Raw genomic sequence first — 14,187 nt, forward strand, 5'->3', positions numbered from 1 at the left:
ACTCCTTATATCTATACATGGGAGTAGTTATCCCAATGGGTTTGGATACCTATGGAGTTTACCTTCATACTTTACGTATATATACATAGCCAGTTCCTCTTTACTTATTCCGCCTATCGCGCGCGTCCCCATGGAGAGGGGGACGAGCCCACAGCTGTGGATATTGGTGAGATTTGACGGGAGTTAAAGGGAACCTGTCACCGGGATTTTGTGTATAGAGCTGAGGACATGGGTTGCTAGATGGCCGCTAGCACATCCGCAATACCCAGTCCCCATAGCTCTGTGTGCTTTTATTGTGTAAAAAAACCTATTTGATACATATGCAAATTAACCTGAGATGAGTCCTGTCCCTGACTCCTCTCACGTACAGGACTCATCTCAGGTTAATTTGCATATGTATCAAATCGGTTTTTTTACACAATAAAAGCACACAGAGCTATGGGGACTGGGTATTGTGGATGTGCTAGCGGCCATCTAGCAACCCATGTCCTCAGCTCTATACACAAAATCCCGGTGACAGGTTCCCTTTAAGAGGTCATGTGATCTCGGAATGATGGTCACGTGGGGCATGACGTGACGCTGCGCGCCGCTGGTGAACCTAGCGCAGTGATGAGGTTTTTGGACATGCGTAGTGAAGACAGGGAGACGCCGATATGGAGCCCATGCGGACAACGTGATGTGCGACTACCATCTTTCTCTTTTAAGGTACACTCAGATGTTTCTAACATATGCAATTACAATAGATTTAATACTGTGAGTGGTCCTTTGATGGATTGGTTACTGGGATGGCATTTACAATTGTAGGGGTTGTGACACCTGATGGTGGTTCCCTGCCCCAATGGGAGGGACTAGATCCACTATATTAGGATTGATATCATCACTTGTTATTTAGCTTGATAAAGGCGACTTGATAGCCGAAAAGTGGCTGCTGCTCGGCGTGGTTGTGTCCTCCTAATAAAGAAGAAATTGAAGATTGCTATCCAGAGGATAGGTCATCAATGTGAAAAAGCCCGGACAACCCCTTTAAAACTATATTATTGTAAGGTGGGCATAACTACTGTGTGGGGGCATTAAGGGGATATCACTAGTGTGTGGGGGCACTATGTGGGAGCACAAGGGGGGATGGGTGGGATTGGTCATGTATAGACAGGCACTTGGTGGAGTTAGAGGCGTAGATGTTGTGCCTCCTTATGGGAGGTATGTAATATTTGCATCTGAGGCTCCATCAGATGTGATACAATTGCAGAAACCCTTGTACACCCTAACAGGTCATGGGGTGTATCTGTTGTAGGATGGATAAATCACAGCATTGTGGCTCCCACTAGGAGCCAGGATGCAGATGGGAACACAGCCCTACAGACACAGGTCTTGCTCAGATCTGCTGTTCCATCCTGTGTGGTCCGTACAGAGCACAGCAGTCCAGACCCTGAAAGCCCAGAGTCGGGTGTGAACAGGCCCTTACAGCCAGGTCAGATGGACGCTGGGTTAGTACTGGCAGGTCATGTGACCCACATCACGTGATGTGAATTGTTGCGAAACGTTTCCTCCTGGCGGTTACATAGAAGTGAATGGGAAAAGTGACACAACGTAATCGTTTCCCTACAGGAGACGAGTGTAAACCGCAGCCCACGAACTATCACAAGTGTACACAGGCGGCTACTGTAGTACAGGACGGAGGGGAACAGCAGGCCACTCACTCACACACACCACTGGAGCTGTCAGCGAGCGGAAGAGTTAAACCCGTGGGCGTGTTCTTACAGCAGCCAAACTCCGCCCTTGTTATCGCCACGCCCATTCCACAGCCCTTCACCCAATCAGCGTCAAGCAAAGGAAATGCGGGAAAATCTAAACACAATAAAACCGAGAAAAGAAGGGGCGTCCTGCCTTATAAGGCGATGTGCGCGCATGCGCAGAACGTCACCTCGGGCCGCCGGGTTCCAAATTGGAATGCGGCCCCAGAGATAGAGCGGAGGAGACAGGAGCCGCTGCACTCCGCCCCGACTCCCCGGACCAGTGAGCGCCCCGAATTCCCCGTGCTCCCGGAACTCTGCTGGATGCTCTGAGCACCGGAGTATGCTAGGACAGCAGCAACCGCCGCCGCCACAGGCGTTCTGCTACTCGCAGGGCGGCAGCAGCGGGGTGGAGGACAGTCAGCTGGTCTCCTATGTGGAGGATTATCTGGAGTGCATCGAGTCTCTGCCCCTGGAGATCCAGAGAACCGTCACCCTGCTGCGGGAGATCGACACCAAGTACCGAGGTGAGCGAGAGGCGCTACACGTGGCCGGGGGGGCTGCGCGCACCCCGGGGGACCCCCACAGTGTGATAGCGGTCACATCACCGCCTGTCATGCACTGCTGCTGGGGAGCTGTGCGGGTCCTTCTGCTGCCTCTTTTCAGCCATTTTGAAAGCTGAAAGTGATGTAGTGTACGATCAACTTGTAGAACTACAAGTCCCAGCGTTCGCTGTGGGGCTTCCAGCTCTCCGCACGCCGTCCGGGCTGTGACTAGTCTGGGGCTTGTAGTTCTACAGCGTCAGGAGACTCCATACCGGAGTGTCGCCTGGCTGCTTATGTAGCGGGTGTGAGAGCGGAGAGCTTTATTACAGGCTTGGCCGGGAGGACACAGGGGGCGTCCTACATATCACCCGCGTGTGTTACCGTGTATCGCCTCGCACAGAGCGTGTGCGCAGTGTAATCCCCGTATACTGTCAGTGAGCGCGGCGTCACTTCCGGGGCTGGCCACATGTCCGGAAGACTAGTTAGGCCTAGCCTATTGTGGGCGGGGCTTATCATCGCTGGTACTTCCGGGTGTAGTCGGCAGTAAGGAAAGCTATGGGAGACCCCGCCCACTCAGGGCCGTCCCTTCTTGGGGGTGGGGTGGAGGGCTGGATGGGAGCCGCCTATTAGAGGTGGTCCGCATACTTTGTTCATCACGTCATGGGATACACCCTCTTTATAGAACGGCTGCCAGCGGGGCCACGCCACCGACCTGCACCTTGTAACCATAGGACTATGTATAGCTTCCTATCTGTCCCTCCCACTCCATAATGTGCTCACTCTATAGTCCCTGTATCCAGTGCCTTACATTGTGTGTGTGTGTGTGTAGGAGTATTCTTATAGTCCCCACTGATTACTGATCTTGTAAGAAGGGAGGGGGGGTAGTGTTTACATCCTCTAGTCCTGATTACTGATCTTGTAAGAAGGGGGGGGGGTAGTGTTTACATCCTCTAGTCCTGATTACTGATCTTGTAAGAAGGGAGGGGGGGGGAGTGTTTACATCCTCTAGTCCTGATTACTGATCTTGTAAGAAGGGAGGGGGGGTAGTGTTTACATCCTCTAGTCCTGATTACTGATCTTGTAAGAAGGGAGGGGGGGGGTAGTGTTTACATCCTCTAGTCCTGATTACTGATCTTGTAAGAAGGGGGGGGGGGTAGTGTTTACATCCTCTAGTCCTGATTACTGATCTTGTAAGAAGGGAGGGGGGGGTAGTGTTTACATCCTCTAGTCCTGATTACTGATCTTGTAAGAAGGGAGGGGGGGGTAGTGTTTACATCCTCTAGTCCTGATTACTGATCTTGTAAGAAGGGGGGGTAGTGTTTACATCCTCTAGTCCTGATTACTGATCTTGTAAGAAGGGGGGGGTAGTGTTTACATCCTCTAGTCCTGATTACTGATCTTGTAAGAAGGGAGGGGGGGGGTAGTGTTTACATCCTCTAGTCCTGATTACTGATCTTGTAAGAAGGGAGGGGGGGGTAGTGTTTACATCCTCTAGTCCTGATTACTGATCTTGTAAGAAGGGAGGGGGGGGTAGTGTTTACATCCTCTAGTCCTGATTACTGATCTTGTAAGAAGGGAGGGGGGGGTAGTGTTTACATCCTCTAGTCCTGATTACTGATCTTGTAAGAAGGGATGGGGGGGTAGTGTTTACATCCTCTAGTCCTGATTACTGATCTTGTAAGAAGGGGGGGGGGTAGTGTTTACATCCTCTAGTCCTGATTACTGATCTTGTAAGAAGGGAGGGGGGGGTAGTGTTTACATCCTCTAGTCCTGATTACTGATCTTGTAAGAAGGGAGGGGGGGGTAGTGTTTACATCCTCTAGTCCTGATTACTGATCTTGTAAGAAGGGAGGGGGGGTAGTGTTTACATCCTCTAGTCCTGATTACTGATCTTGTAAGAAGGGAGGGGGGGGTAGTGTTTACATCCTCTAGTCCTGATTACTGATCTTGTAAGAAGGGGGGGGGGGTAGTGTTTACATCCTCTAGTCCTGATTACTGATCTTGTAAGAAGGGAGGGGGGGGTAGTGTTTACATCCTCTAGTCCTGATTACTGATCTTGTAAGAAGGGAGGGGGGGGGTAGTGTTTACATCCTCTAGTCCTGATTACTGATCTTGTAAGAAGGGGGGGTAGTGTTTACATCCTCTAGTCCTGATTACTGATCTTGTAAGAAGGGGGGGGGTAGTGTTTACATCCTCTAGTCCTGATTACTGATCTTGTAAGAAGGGAGGGGGGGGGTAGTGTTTACATCCTCTAGTCCTGATTACTGATCTTGTAAGAAGGGGGGGGGGGGTAGTGTTTACATCCTCTAGTCCTGATTACTGATCTTGTAAGAAGGGAGGGGGGGGGTAGTGTTTACATCCTCTAGTCCTGATTACTGATCTTGTAAGAAGGGAGGGGGGGTAGTGTTTACATCCTCTAGTCCTGATTACTGATCTTGTAAGAAGGGATGGGGGGGTAGTGTTTACATCCTCTAGTCCTGATTACTGATCTTGTAAGAAGGGAGGGGGGTAGTGTTTACATCCTCTAGTCCTGATTACTGATCTTGTAAGAAGGGAGGGGGGTAGTGTTTACATCCTCTAGTCCTGATTACTGATCTTGTAAGAAGGGAGGGGGGTAGTGTTTACATCCTCTAGTCCTGATTACTGATCTTGTAAGAAGGGAGGGGGGTAGTGTTTACATCCTCTAGTCCTGATGTCAGGCGTGGCCAAAGTAATGACCCTCCATATAAAATCCAGTCCTTTTTTTTTCCTTTATCTTCAACCCCTCCAGCTCTCTGCAGTTCTCGGGTACAGCGCTGCGCTAACCCAATGTTTTACACTGTATCTGCTGCTATAGAGCTTCACAGAGGAGACAGATGCAGTGCTCTGCTTGGTGTGAACTAATGGCCTAAGAGATGTTAACTCTGCACTCCCCTAGAAGCCTCCCGCTGCACATATGATATAACCACATGCCTGCCTGCTGGCAGCAGAGTCTCCTGTTTCTGCGCCTGCGCTGGATGCTTTCAGCTGCTGTGCAGTAGAGAGCATTGGTGAGGAGGAGGTCTCATGACTGCTTCCACCATGGATGTGGCAGGGAGGCTTTCAGAGGTGTGATTGGGTAAGACTAAGCCATAGAATGTCATACGAAATAAAGGGGTTCTCCAGGAGCCCCACAGCTTCTGTAAACAGTTAATGGCAGATCAGATGCCAAAGAGCCCCTTTAATTAGAAGGTGATCAGTCCCTTTCAGTTTGATATTGTACGTTCTGAGACTTGGGTTGACCATCATGTTGTATGAACATGTTCTGCATATAGCGAGTGTCCTTTTGGTATGGATCTTTTTTTATTTTCTGGGATACAATGAAAATATACCACTCTGTATTGTTTATTTTACAATGGTGATATTGGCCACGTTCTGTTAGAGGTCTAGGGAGTCTTTTAATCAGATGTTGCATTGTACCTGGCGCTATCCTTTTATAGGGCTTTTGTAACCAGAATTATTGTAGGGGAACATGCTGACCTGTGACATGTGCCGCAGTCTTGGTCCCATCCCCATCTGTGCCTTTATTTCTAAGAAAACTGAACTTTTATTATACGCAGATGAGCCTCTAGGAGCAGTGGGGACATTGCCGTTACTCCTAGAGGCTCCGTTCTGCCTGTTGCTTCTACAGGCTCATGTGCGTATATTAAAAGTTCAGTTTTCTCAGAAATAAAGCCACAGGTGGGGATGGGACCAAGACTGTGGCACATGTTCCCCTACAATAATTCTGGTTAAATGCTGCTGTATGTGTACCGGAGGGAAGAGAAGTGTGACCGTCTACAAGTTGACTTATTTCTGTCCATGTATTGTAGAGCCTTTTGTATCGGATGTGAGTTTTCAAGCTGTGGTTCTGTAGCAAAAGTGCGTTTCCCAGGATGCCTTGCTCAGGCCATGCCAATTGTAGTAGATGTGCAACAACTGTAGAGCCACAGATTGGTGACCATTGGCCTAGAAAATGATGAAAGGTGCAGATATTGTAGTTATTAGTCACTTTAAACAAGGGCATCTTTTAAAGGGCTTGTCCAGTTTCAAGAGAAAACCAGACAACCAACAGAATCTGACTCAAATTAAGAACAGGTAAATACTAGTGTTGAGCGAAGCACGCGTCAGATGCTTCATCCAAAGTCTCTTCGTTCAAAAATTTGTAATACTGCACGGAGATCCGCATGGGCATCTGAAGCTCTCTCCGTTAAACACTAATACTTACCTGCCATATCCTGTGCTGCTTCCCATTTCTCCCAGCCAGGTATTATTTACCTGGCTGCAGCAGTGATGTCATATCGACAACATGTGACCACTGCAGCCAGTCACTGTCATCAGTGGTATACCTGACAAGGCCAGTGATTGGCTGCCGCAGTCATGTGAAAGTGAGGTCACTGCTGCAGTTGGGTAAATAGTCTGACCAAGGAAACCAGAGCAGTGGTGCAGGCTCTGTCTGGAAAGTACTTCAGGCAGATCCTGGGGGTTGTCAGGTTTCCTCATGAAACTGGAGAACTCCTTTAAAGGGCTTCTGTCACCCCACTAAAGTGATTTTTTTTTTTTTTGGGCTAGTTAAATTTAGTTATATTGCGATATATAAAAATATAATGGTGTTACTTACTTTGATTCAGCAGTTTCTTCCAAAAACGAAGTTTTATAATATGTAAATTGGGTCTCTACCAGCAAGTAGGGCGGCTACTTGCTGGTAGCTGCTGCAGAAAACCGCCCCCTCGTCGTGTTGATTGACAGGGCCAGCCGGGATCTCCTCCTCCGGCCAGCCATGTCGGCATTTCAAAAATCACGCGCCTGTGTTGATTCGGCGCAGGCGCTCTGAGATGAGGAGGCTCGTCTCCTCAGAACTCCCTCAGTGCGCCTGCGCCGATGACATCACCGAAATAGAAGACGTCATCGGCGCAGGCGCACTGAGGGAGTTCTGAGGAGACGAGCCTCCTCATCTCAGAGCGCCTGCGCCGAATGAACACAGGCGCTCGATTTTTGAAATGGCGACAGGGCCGGCCGGAGGAGGAGATCCCGGCTGGCCCTGTCAATCAACACAACGAGGGGGCGGATTTCTGCAGCAGCTACCAGCAAGTAGCCGCCCTACTTGCTGGTAGTGACCGAATTTACATATTATAAAACTTCGTTTTTGGAAGAAACTGCTGGATCAAAGTAAGTAACACCATTATATTTTCATATATCGCAATATAACTAATTTAACTAGCCCAAAAAAAAAGAAGCCCTTTAAAGGGTTACACTGAGGAGTACTAAGGACTGCCAAACTATGGTTCCTAAATCAAGAGTGCCTGGCATCCAACTTGAAAGGACCTTTTAAAAAGATATTGTAGGGCAAGGAGCTCTGCTGATTACAATGTTAATATTAGCTAATCGGCATCAGCGAGGAGACGCCCGACCCCAGAGGTGTTAATTGGGAGTTGTAAGCTCACTGACGGCAATTTATACCAGGTTACTTACTAGATTGACAGGGTGCGACCTATGTTACTTGTATAGGGTGAGACCTTTAACTCAAGCTGGCGGGGAGCTGGCCCTGTGAGTAAAACGGAGCAGGACAGCCTGACATCTGTAGCCGGGGCAGATGACGATCCTCCCAGGTACAGGTATACCCATCTTTTAGGTCATTTACTGTCTTCTTTTCTACCTACAGAAGCATTAAAGGAGATCGATGAGGTCTACGAGAAGCATTCAAATGAAGGTGACCCCAGCCAAAAGAAACGCCTCCTGCAGCAACTTCAGCGAGCACTGATTGTCACCCAGGAGCTGGGGGACGATAAGATACAGTTGGTCACCCAAGTATTTGAGTTGGTAGAAAACCGGACCAAGCAGATTGATGCCGTGTGCAAGGGCTTTGCCGACCCAGACGAAAATGAAAAATCTACCGAAAAGACAAAAGCTGACTCCGCTTCTTTAGAGCGCTCTACACGGCGACCTCGCAGGCAGCGCAACAGTGAGAGTAGGGACTTGTGTCATATGGTCAATGGGGCAGATGACCTTGATGAGCCACCGAAAGAGAAGAAGCCCAAGTCTTCTAAGAAGAAGAAGAGAACCAAACACAAGCAGGAAAGGGACATGTCTCCTATTCCCTTTCCCATCGATCCCAACGAGCCGACGTACTGCTTGTGTAACCAAGTGTCCTATGGGGAGATGATAGGGTGCGATAACGAAGAGTGTGCCATAGAGTGGTTCCATTTCTCTTGTGTTGGACTGACCTACAAACCAAAGGGCAAGTGGTATTGTCCTGACTGCAGAGGAGACAATGAAAAAACAATGAGCAAAAATACAGAAAAAACAAAGAGGGACAGAAGGTCTAGATAGCACGGGATTTTTTTTTTTTTTGTATCGTCTGTTTTTGCCTCTTTGTATGTTTTAGGTAACGTGGACACATTTTTAATAGTATTGTAATATTAAAAGCTGTTTGGGTTGTGACTAGTCTTATTTCCAGCAAGTGCGGCTGATTTATTTTTTTCACTGTACCAGCAGAAAGCCTAGAGAACTGTTTAATTCCATTTTGTTGCCATTGCAGTAGTGTAGAGCACTTCTATAATGCTCTTCGCTTGTAATCAGGAGAGCACACGACTTCAGGATCCTTTCTATCACTTGCCGTGGACTGCAGGAGTATAAAACGTATAAAGCACATTGAATATGTTTGAAAAGATTGTACATAAAGATATTTCTTACGGCGTAGCAGTCTGGCAATAGTTAGTTAATTTTCCAGAAATGTTACACCTCTGCTTAAAGGACAGATCAGTTTGCCATGGCAGTGTTCAGTCGCTGAAAGCGATTTTCCAGATACAGGAAGTTGTCACATGTGGCTTGAAGTACAGCAAAAGCATTTTTTTAATTGTCCCAGTAAATATGAAATTAAACATAAAGCAACTTTGCTATAGGTTGAACTTTAAAACTTCCAACCGTTTTGTGTATGCCGTTCCTGCGCAGACTGAATCTCCATGGTAACAGACAGCAAACTTTCCATGTAGTATTTCAGTTTCTGGCTAGGTTCACATAGCAAACCTGCAGTGGCAAATGGTCTTTTTGGTGTCAGTTGTGTCATTTTGTGGTGTTTTAGTGAGTTTGTACAAGTGTTTTAACCTCCTAACAGCTCTGCCTAAGTGCTCCAGCAAGGGGTGGTTATACTGCTCATATTTGGATTGGTAGCAGCTAGTTGTAGGGACTTTGTCTTGTTTGAAAGCTTTCATTTCAAGCTTTTAAACAATACCAGTATAACAGCATTATTTTCACTACAGTGGATATCACCCGCTGCTGTTGTACTAATGCTGTGATTCTCATCTTGTATGAATGCTTGGACTGCCACATAAGCATGTCTCTGGCTGCTACCAATCCAGAGATATTAACAGCTGAAGCCGCCCCACCCCTTGCTGCCCAAGCTGTGCTTAGGCAGAACGGTTAGGTGGTTAAAGGGAATGTGTCATCAGAAAACGACCTATTGTTTAAAAGGTTTTTTCCAGACTTACTGACAACCTATCCATGGGATAGGTCATCAGTATGTATCTGATTGATGGGGTCTGACACCAGGGACCCCAGCTGATCGGCTGTTTGAGAAGGCACCAGCGCTCCTGTGAGTACCGTGGCCTTCTCTGTTCTTACCAAGCACGGCGCTGGACATGGTATAGCGGTTGTGCTCGGTATCACGCTCCGCCCCATTTACATGTCCTGTTAATGTGTTTTCAGTGGCCTAGGAAAAGCTGTGAGCGCTGCTGCCTTCTAAAACAGCTGATAGATTGGGGTCCCGGCCCTTCACCGATCAGATACTGATGACCTATCCTCGGGTTAACACAAAACATAAGGTGACGGCAGCATCTCCAGTGTTTCCTTTTATTGGACAAACCTTATAGAATGTGTAATGTCAAAGCCAGAAAGCTGCGTTTCAGCTACATCTTAGCCTTTATCAAGCTTGATAAAGGCTAAGATGTAGCTGTCTGGCTTTGACTGCACGCATTCTGTAAGGTTTGTCCAATAAAAGGAATACACTGGAGATGCTGCCGTCACCTTTTGATTTGTGCTGAGGATCTGTGGTCGTGGTTCGGCTGGTGCATTCCGGTGGGGGTCGTAGAGGTCTGAGTGTGCTGCTCTATAATACTATTTGTACTATCCTCAGGTTAAGTCATCAGTATTAAATTCTTGGAAAACCCCTTTAAATCATGTCTTTAATGAACTTTATTTTCAAAGAATTTTTGATGTTATTTATAAGTTTCCTTATCTTTGTTAAAAATAAAATTCTGCCGTTTTCGCACTGGCCACTACGCCTAATTATAGCAGCTATCTGCATATCATTACAGGCTGGATTAGAATGACAGAAATCACCTTTGTATAGATAACACAGAATCCACCAGTCAGAACAGGTTATCTCTTCTTTCCTTGTACAATCACCTCTGCAGAAAACTCTCCTATAGAAGACAATGGGCCAGATTTATCATTAGCTCAGGTCAGAATAATGGAGTGAAAGTCCCAAACGCTAAAACTGCGCACAAATTTGCGACTTTTTTCTGCTCTGCACTATGCTCACCAGTTTTCTGAAAGTGGGCGTGTTTTCTTATGTAAATTAATCTCTAGACAGATTTACTATTGGGACTATTTAAAAAGTCGCAATTTCACTCCAGTGAGGACCATGCTTATCTTATGAGACTTTTTAATAGAACATGTGACTTTTTCATAAAAACATGCGACTTTTGTAAAGCTGCTTACTGATGGATAAACTGCTAGCCAGGCTATGAGCTGTGCGCTGCAGCAAGGGACACGCATGTTTGGTACCCAGGTGTTGTGTAGATTGTATTATTTTCCCTTATAACATGGTTATAAGGGAAAGTAATAGCATTCTGAATACAGAATGCATAGTAAAATGTCCATTGAGGGGTTAAAAATAATAAATTTAACTCGCCAAATCCACTCGATCGCGTAGCGGATCTCCTCCTCTTTCTACTTTCTTCAGGACCTGGCTAAAGCACGTTTGATGTCATTGCGTTCCTCACATGCTCCATCACCATGGTGATGGATCATGTGATAAGCGCAGTGATGTCACCACAGGTCCTTTTCATAAAAAAAAAAAGAAGACATGCCAGGCTGAGCGTTCAAGTGGATTAAGGTGAGTTTATTAATTGTTTTTTATTTTTTTAACCCCTCCATCACTATTTTACTAAGCATCCTGTATTAAGAATGCTATTATTTTCCCATGCTAGACGGGAAAATAATAAAGATCGGGTCTCCATCCCGATTGTCTCCTAGCAACCATGCGTGAAAATCGCACCGCATCCACACTTGATTGCGGATGCTCGCGATTTTCACGCAGCCCCATTCACTTCTATGGGGCCTGCGTTGCATGAAAAACACACAATATAGAGCATGCTGCGATTTTCACGTAACGCACCAGTGATGCATGAAAATCACCGCTCATGTGCACAGCCCCATTGAAGTGAATGGGTCCGGATTTAGTGCGGGTGCAATGAGTTCACTTCACGCATTGCACCCGCATGGAATTCTCGCCCCATGTGAAAGGGGCCTTAGAGGTCTTATTCATTGGTCATATTTTAATTGGTGCCGTGGACAAGACTTTTTTTATTGTATAAATGCCTCAGCAGCTGTACTGCCAAATTTGCTCCCTGTATTTCTTATGCAAAATGAAACAGATTTTTTTTTAAATACCTTATCTTGTCTTGAAAGGTCATATGTAAACTTGTGTCTTTGTGGATACAGAGTGCAAACAAATCCTGTGTCCAAACCTAGTTATATATCCTCTACCATCTCTTCTTGGCCTACAGACAGTAGAGAGGACAGACAGAAATGAGGCAGACACTGACTACACTCAGAGTGTTTGTAGTCTGTAACCATGGAAACAGGTCTGTATACACAAGTGGATGCCAGCGCCGTACATTTACAGCGCTGGGAACGGGATCTGAAATCCCAGCTCTGTACATGTACGGCAGGCTGATCGGGCGGTTGCAGGTGCTGCGCCCGCCTGATCAGCGGCAGGGGTCCGGCAGTCACTGATATCCGGACCCCTGCTGTATGCGCCGGCACCGGTGAAAACACACATGCCGGCACATTAACCCTCGCACTGCCGCGGTTGAGCGGGTTGGCCATCGGGTTACCGCGCTGCTATGGCAGGGAAGGCAGCCCGATGCATTCCGTGACAGCCTGTGAGATCCAGCCCCCTGGATCTCACAGGCATGAAGGCTGTAAGTGTATTACAGTGTGTAATACACTTACAGCCAATGCATTACAATACAGAAGTATCGTAATGCATTGTAAAGGGGATCAGACCCCCAAAAGTTGAAGTCCCAGAGTGGGACAAAAAAAAAATTTTACAAACAAATTTAAAGTTTCGAATAAAAAGTAAAAAAAAGCGTCCTTTTCCCAAAATAAAGTAAACAAAATTATGAGAAAAAAAAGTAGACATATTAAATATCGCCACGTCTCTATCGACCGACTCTTTCAAAATATCACATGACCTAACCGCTTAGATGAACACCGTCAAAAAAATTAAAACTGCTAAATAAAAAACATTTTTTTGTCATCTTGCATTACTAAAAGTGCAACACCAAGTGATCAAAAAAGCGTATGTCCCCCAAAGTGCCAATCTAACCGTCCCCTCATCCCGCTAAAAATGAGCTACCTAAGACAATCGCCCAAAAAATAAAAAGACATGCAAAACATTTCAAAAATGCTTTTATTGTGTTAAATGTAAAAAGAAATTAAAAAGTAGATATATTACGTATCGCCGCGTCCATAACAACCTGCTCTATAAAAATACCACATGACCTAACCCCTCAGGTAAACACCATAAAAACGATAAAAAAAGGGTACTTTCACACTAATGTTATTCTTTTCCGGTATTGAGTTCTGTCACAGGGGCTCAATACCAGAAAAAACGCTTCAGTTTTATCCTTAGGCTGGTTTCACACGGGCGTTGCGGGAAAATGTGCGGGTGCGTTGCGGGAACACCCGCCATTTTTCCGCGCGAGTGCAAAACATTGTAATGCATTTTGCACGCGCGTGAGAAAAATCGTGCATGTTTGGTACCCAAACCCGAACTTCTTCACAGAAGTTCAGGCTTGGGATCGGTGTTCTGTAGATTGTATTATTTTCCCTTATAACATGGTTATAAGGGAAAATAATAGCATTCTGAATACAGAATGCAAAGTAAAACAGCGCTGGAGGGGTTAAAAAAATAATAATAATTTAACTCACCTTAGTCCACTTGATCGCGGCCCGGCATCTACTTCTGTCTCCTTTGTTGAATAGGACCTGTGGTGAGCATTAAATACAGTTACAGGACCTTTGATGACGTCACTCCGGTCATCACATGATCCATCACCATGGTAAAAGATCATGTGACGTACCATGTGATGACCGGAGTGACGTCATCAAAGGTCCTGTAACTGTATTTAAAGAGGACCTTTCACCAGAATAAAGCATCTAAACTAACTATACAGACGTGTAGAGCGGCGCCCAGGGATCCCCCTGCACTTTCTGTTATACCTGGGTGCCGCTCCGTTCTCCCGTTATAGCCTCCGGTATCTTCATAGTTAGGCTTCACCCAGGGGAACCTGCCGGCGTCTCTTTCTCCTATGCTGTAGCGCTGGCAAATCGCAGCGCTCAGATCATAGCCAGGCGGGTCTCCATCCCGATCGTCTCCTAGCAACCATGCGTGAAAATTGCACCGCATCCGCACTTGCATCACATCTATGGGGCCTGCGTTGCGTGAAAAACGCAGAATATAGAGCATGCTGCGATTTTCACGCAACGCATAAGTGATGCGTGAAAATCACCGCTCATCTGAACAGCCCCATAGAAATGAATGGGTCGGTATTCAGTGCGGGTGCAATGCGTTCACCTCACGCATCGCATCCGCGCGGAATACTCGCCCGTGTGAAAGAGGCCTAATG

At 46.6% G+C, this 14,187-nt stretch overlaps 1 protein-coding gene across 1 annotated transcript; it reads left to right on the forward strand.

The window, feature by feature from the left end:
• Window positions 1-1,623: 1,623 nt before the first annotated feature.
• On the forward strand, window positions 1,624-9,378 carry ING2 (inhibitor of growth family member 2). Its single transcript, XM_040418712.1, has 2 exons — window positions 1,624-2,257; window positions 7,935-9,378. The coding sequence occupies exons 1-2, from the start codon at window positions 2,074-2,076 to the stop codon at window positions 8,600-8,602; spliced, it is 852 nt and encodes a 283-aa protein (XP_040274646.1). The 5' UTR covers window positions 1,624-2,073; the 3' UTR covers window positions 8,603-9,378.
• Window positions 9,379-14,187: the final 4,809 nt, after the last annotated feature.

This window comes from Bufo bufo, chromosome 2, assembly GCF_905171765.1.
Source record: "Bufo bufo chromosome 2, aBufBuf1.1, whole genome shotgun sequence".
Classification (NCBI taxonomy): domain Eukaryota; kingdom Metazoa; phylum Chordata; class Amphibia; order Anura; family Bufonidae; genus Bufo; species Bufo bufo.